General features: G+C 40.4%; 1 protein-coding gene across 1 annotated transcript in view; it reads right to left on the bottom strand.

Annotated features, from left to right (window-relative positions):
• Window positions 1-1968: 1968 nt before the first annotated feature.
• Window positions 1969-6273, bottom strand: part of PCDH7 (protocadherin 7) — a gene marked incomplete at its 5' end in the record, with an annotated part of 253296 nt that continues 248991 nt past the window's right edge. Inside the window, one exon of the mRNA XM_010006414.1 lies at window positions 1969-2348. Within this exon, the coding sequence (XP_010004716.1) occupies window positions 1969-2348 (380 nt within the window). The remainder of the gene's footprint in view (window positions 2349-6273) is intronic.

The following is a 6273-nucleotide window of genomic DNA, read 5'->3' as shown; positions in this document are numbered from 1 at the left end:
TCTTTCTAAAATGTGCCCATTTATCATAACTGCTATACACAAACTAATGTTACTTGAAGAAAGTAAACTTGAGAGAGGAGAAGGAAATGGCCAATAATGGCACATCCCACTATATGGTGAATTCAAAAGATAAATGTGATGAGCTGTACTGATTTACCAGCCTCTACTTTAGGCTGTTTAAGGTTATTTCTATGCAATTCTTCAAAGCATTAAACTACCCAAAGCTACACTGTGACTACGGTATACTAGAGAGCCAACTAGCCATGCCATAATGCCAGCTTTAACAGCCAGGGACTGGAATGCTTTTCCCCTTCTGCTGTCCTTGCCGTGTTGTTCGATTGTCGCTTCCACCTGAATGTCTGAGCTCAGTCTGTAATTATTACTACAGCATCAGCTACAACACACCTGGTTGAAGTTCTGCATGTTTTGTTGCTTTTATTGCACAAAAACCTGTTTAATTTCCTCTTCCTTTCAAGAAGCTCTCACCATGAGAATTATTACAGCCCAGAGTTCTTGTATATCATGGTAGCTTGGACCCCTTGTAACTCATCTTGACCTGCTAGCTGAGTATCATGCCACTGTTTATCAGACCATTTTCTACCTATCCCAATTGTTCTGTCTTGACATCAATTAGTATTGCACTTCTCTTGGTTTTAATGCACTTGTGTTTCAAGAAAATCTGCATTATATCTTTGACATAATTGAAGCAATTGGTAATCTGCAACACTGGTGAACCGAAAGACTTAGCAATCATTCCTTGCACTCTGCAAAGGGTTTGTGTTTGACTTGTAATATTCTCCTGTCACTACAACATCCCATTGTCCACCTTTTTAATCCCACCATTCTTAACAGAACATTAACACAACCTTCTATTACTATTATTAGTTTTTAATTTTGACTTTAAAAAATCCCTGGACGTGGCATATGCAGCATATCTTGTCATTACAAAAAACTCCACATCAGTTCTTTTGGGCATTCAACTGAACTGCACTGGAAAAAAAAACCTGTGTCATCTGGGCTTGTGAACTGTTCTGTGGTGCAAAATGTAACTGAAGGTGTGTTATGAGTACATCTGTGTATTTGTGAATATAGTAGTTTTCTAAGCCAAGCCCCAATACTTAGCAGTTCCCCTGATCCATTGTGATCTTTGGCCTTTTTGTTATTACCATTTTCCCAGCCAGATGTTAGTCTTGCCCAAAGTAATGATTTCAACAGTTTATCATTACTGTCCTATGATGTACGTGTTACTAATTGTGTTTACATTGAAGTAATCATTACAGGGAATGAGAGAGAAGGACAGAAAGTGACACAGCAGGAACACGTTTGTTCTATGGATAAAACAGAACCAGAGTCCATGAATCATAGGAAATATGCCATGTTTTTGACTGCAGTCTCAGGCTGAATGTATTTCTGTTGCTTCCAGCCTCAGATGAGAGGTGACAATATTAAAGCTGTGGTCTTCACAAAGTGCCTGTTCATGATTATTCCTTTAGATTTATCTCTAGATCTGTATGGTTTCTGAAGGATTGTCCCTGGTGGGGATCAGCAATATTCAGGTGATATGTTTTGAATACATTTTCCCTGACCTGTTATCCTCAACAAGCCAGATGACAAACAAAATGAGTGGCTTAACTCATGCTTCTGCAGAAGGGAAACAACAGTGTGTTGTGTTCTTTTTATTCAAGCTTGTTACTATGGGAGGAATTTGCAACCATAGATTTAGGAAAATAAAAATCAGTGAGGGGGAATTAGACATGCAAGTAACAACGTTTTCTACATTGTACAGTATAGTCAGGCAGACGATATAATTAAATGCCTGCTATGGAGGCAGAAGTGGCAAGCAGATCTTTTGTCTCTTTGGTGGCCCCCTTTTTTCTTTCTTATGTTTTGTGAAAATTGTTTCTATTTTAAGACTTTTGCCCCTTTTTTTTTCTACAATATGAAAGAACTTTGTTGCTGCTTTTTAACCTACAGGTAAACTTCCCTTCTAGTTAGAGTATTGACAGGAGATGGCTTGTATTCCCCTGTCTGTGTAAGGGGGATATCTTCTGGATTGCCTTCTTCATTTTTGCTGAAACTAGCCACACTGAAGGTCTCATAAGATGAGGTCAACTTTTTGTTAAGGAGGTTTCTGTTGCGATCACCCATGAGGGAGGCTTCTCCATTGGCCAGCTTTTCCTGACTGCCCCGTTCATCAACAGGCATGAAAGTGGAGAGTTTCGGCTGACTCTTCTGCTTTCTTTCCGGAGAAGTGCGGACTGGCATCCAGCAGGAGTCTGAGTGGCCGTATTCATCACACTCTCGGGTACACTTCCCTGTCAGGGCTACATCTGGTAGAGGCCTTGAATCTGAAAGTAAAATAGAGTTGCCTTTACAAATGAATAATAGTGCAACAACTTCCAGTGAAACCAAGAATCCTCACATTCAAAAAAAGGTATTTTTAAAGATCTTGGTAAGAATGTTGCAGTGAATTCCTCAGTGATATATTTTTTATATGGAATGTGCCCATAGGAAACAGTACAGTTTATCCTCTACATCAAGTATTGAAAAATAAGAGTATTAAGCCACTTCCTGTGCTTGTAAATTAATCTCAAAAGCATTTGGCATTAGGTATTGAGTGAATGTTTATGTCCAAGAGTCAGCTAAGCTCTTCATTCCATACTGCCAATTTCCTTGAACTTATTAAAAATACCTTTTTTGAATATTTTTTTTAAAGAATGCTTTGAATTTATTTGAAATGAACCTGAGGCCTGGACTCTACAAATACTTATGAACATACTTAATGCCTTCAAAGTAAACAAACAGCTTGGTTATTGACAATGAGATGCAATCTGCACATATGTAAATCACAGATCGTATTTCTGAGGATTGGGCATTCATTGCTAGTACACAACATTTTACAAGCACATTTCATTTCAGCATCTGTAGATTTAATCCTGATAGACTTGCAAATGCTCTTGAAAGTCAGGTTTATCGTTCAACCTGTACCTGATTTCTTTCATGCATTGAAATACTAATTTAATTAGTAATTTGTTGAGGCATTGTAAAGAATATGCTGATAATTTATTAACAGTTGACAACAAATTTATAGAATGTACTGTTTATATTCTGAATGCTGTATAACATTTCATATTTCAATATGTCATTGGTTTAAATGAGGAAGACAGTACTGATGTTTAGATAACTGAGTAACTCTGTAGCTGGGATGTGTAAGGCTGGGAGGAGGGAACTGAGTTTTGTTTTTTATGTTTGTTTTTTTTTTCCCAGTTGCACTTTTTAAGTCTTTTGCCTCACCCATGATTCCCACATTTTTTCAAAGAATGCAAAACTGTGGGCAGTTAGCAGCCTATCAGTTTTCAGATAACTGCATTCTGGAGACGTGGACAGAAAATGGAGACTGTAATAGGAAAATTCTCTATTTGACAGCAGTATCTAGCATTATCCTAGCACTCCCTAAAGGTAAGGAGCATAATTAACTGCTGAGCAGCAGCTGATGTGCTTTGATTTTTAAATAGAAAAATATTATTCATAGTTTTACAACAGGACAAACCCCTTTCCCATTTAAATCTCAATACACTTTTCAAACAGCACCTTATTTCCAGCAATGGCCATTAAGCATATGCTTGCTCCTAGTATTTAAATTATTTCTCTGGCAGAGTATTAGCCAATGCTTATCGAGACAATATGTCTCACCCTTTATTTAAAACCTAGTAGTATGTTTTTATTGAAAAGTGTTTTTTTTTTGTTGTTCTTGTTTGGTTTGTTGTTTGTGTTTTTTTTCCCTAGACCAAAACAGTGAATCTCATTATATCTGGCTGCTTGGTTCTTGTGCAAACAGACCTTGAGCCAACATTACTTGGGTTGATAGAAATCCTTCCCTTTCTGGTGGTCCTTAAATCACTTACTTGAAAATATACCATTTGGTATTGTAGTGTATCCCCTATTCATTTTGGGACAAATATTAGAATTCCTTATTGTAAAGCATGAGAACAATTCAACCTTATGGTGCTGTTTTATAAAGTAACAATCTCTAAGTCAGCATGTGGCTGATTTGCCCCATTGGGTTATGTGATAAACTTAATCTTCACACCCACAAAAGAGCTGCAAGAGACACCGGCAGGATAATACTAGCCCAAATCGTACCCTTACTACAGGCTACTCCCAGGACTATCAGCCCATGAAAGATCTATCTGTCCCGACCTAGAGGGGTACAGGGGTGTAAAGTGGCAGATAAGAACACAAATCAAGGACTCAGAAGGAACAACCACCTTATGTGGGCCCCTCCCAGAGCTATGCTAGCAGAGTCATCAGCTCCACCGACTGGGCATGAAACCCATCACCATGAGTGATTTGCAGCTGCTCTCCAGATCTAACAGGGGGATTGCTGGCTAGGTATGTAGGATGTATTGTGTGATGGGGATAAAGCAGCTTTGGATAGCACAGAGTTTATTATATGATATTTAAGGGAGGAATCAGAGGGAGGACAAGGGTGGATTTTAGCTGATTTGGGGAGAAACAAGAGTGGGAAAAACAGCTACATGGAAATAATATGCTGGCTATAAAGTTTGTCTGTTTGTGCACTGTGCCTGATCAGTGCCATCTGTCCTATCTTGTTATTAAATTTCTTTCTGACTCTTCCTAGGTATGGACTGTCTATTCTATGTGCATATACATGTATATATATGTGTGTGTCCCCTCTTACTAGTGGATTTCTATCTTGTCCAGCCAGGGAGAGGGCCTTAATGAGGCCACTAGTCCTGTCTGTGTTTCTGTGAGTGCTCTTAGTATCTGTGACTCTCTGTATATACAGGAGTACAGGAGACAGTGATTAGGTTAGGAAAGCTAAAGCCCTGATGGAATTAAATCTGGCCAGAGACATTAAAGATAACAGGAAAAGCTTCTACAGGTATATCAGTGATAAAAGAAAGACTAGGGAAAATGTGGGCTCTCTCCAGAAGGAACCATGAGACCTGGTCATGCAGGATATGGAGAAGGCTTAGGCAGTCAATGACTTTTTTGCCTCAGTCTTCATCGGCAAGGGCTCTGGCCACACCACCCAGGTTCAAGAAGGCAAAGGCAGGGACTGCAAGAAGGAATATCCACCAACTGTAGAAGAGGAACAGGTTTGAGACCATCTTAGGGACCTGAAAGCGCACAAGTCCATGGGATCTAATGAGATCCCTCCATGGCTCCTGAGGGAACTGGCAGATGAAGCTGCAAAGCCACTTTCCCTCATATTTGAGAAATCATGGCACTCTGGTGAAGTTCCCACTGACTGGAAAATGGGAAACAACCTGGAGATCTACAGATCAGTCAGTCTCATCGCCGTGCCCAGCAAGATCATGGAGCAGAGCCTCCTGCAGCCTCCAATAAGACACATTGAAAATTTGAAGGTGGTTGGTGGCAAATAGCATGGCTTCACCAAGGACTAATCATGCCTGACAAATCTGGTGGCCTTTTACAACAGGGTCATAGCATCAGTGAATAAGGGAAGAGCAACTGATATCATCTACCTGGACTTGTGCAAAGCATTCGACAGTGGCTTGCCTGACATTGTGGTCTCTAAATTGAAGACATGGATTTGATGGATGGACCACCCACTGGGTAAGGAATTGGCTGTATGGTCGCTCTCAAAGAGCTGTGGTCAACAGCTCAAAGTCCAAATCAAGTGACAAGTGGTGTTCCTCAAGGATCAGTAATGGGACCGGTGCTGTTTAACATCTTTGTCACCAACATGGACAGTAGAATTGAGCGCACTCTCAGCAGGTTTGCTGACAACACCAAGTTGTGTAGCTTAGTCAACATGCTGGAGGGAAGAGATGCTATCCAGAGGGACCTGGATGGACAGGCTGGAGAGAAGGGCCCATGCAAACAACATTAAGTCCAACAAAGCCAAGTGCAAGGTCCTGCACCTGGGTAGGGCAAATGCAAGCACAAATACAGGCTGGGCAGAGAATGGATTGAGAACAGCCCTGAGGAAATGATCTTGGGCATGTTGCTTGATGAGAAGTTCAACAAGAGACAGCGATGTTTGCTTGCAGTCCAGAAAGCCAACAGTATTCTGAGTTTGGTATATATTCTATATCAAACTGTTCTATGATTCTATGATCTTTGGTGCACTTGTGCTCTGTATGTGTGCCTACTGGGACAGTATCTTAACCTTTGCTACTGATTGGACCTGCGGACATGGAGCAGAAGCAGCAGCCCTGCCTCCCTCAGGCTGTCGGACCTAGTGTGATATACTTTCCTATAAAACATCTTTCAATTAGTATT

Source organism: Chaetura pelagica, unplaced genomic scaffold (assembly GCF_000747805.2).
Source record: "Chaetura pelagica isolate M959 unplaced genomic scaffold, ChaPel_1.0 scaffold190, whole genome shotgun sequence".
NCBI classification, from domain to species: Eukaryota; Metazoa; Chordata; class Aves; order Apodiformes; family Apodidae; genus Chaetura; species Chaetura pelagica.
This window is presented reverse-complemented; position numbering and strand designations above follow the sequence as displayed.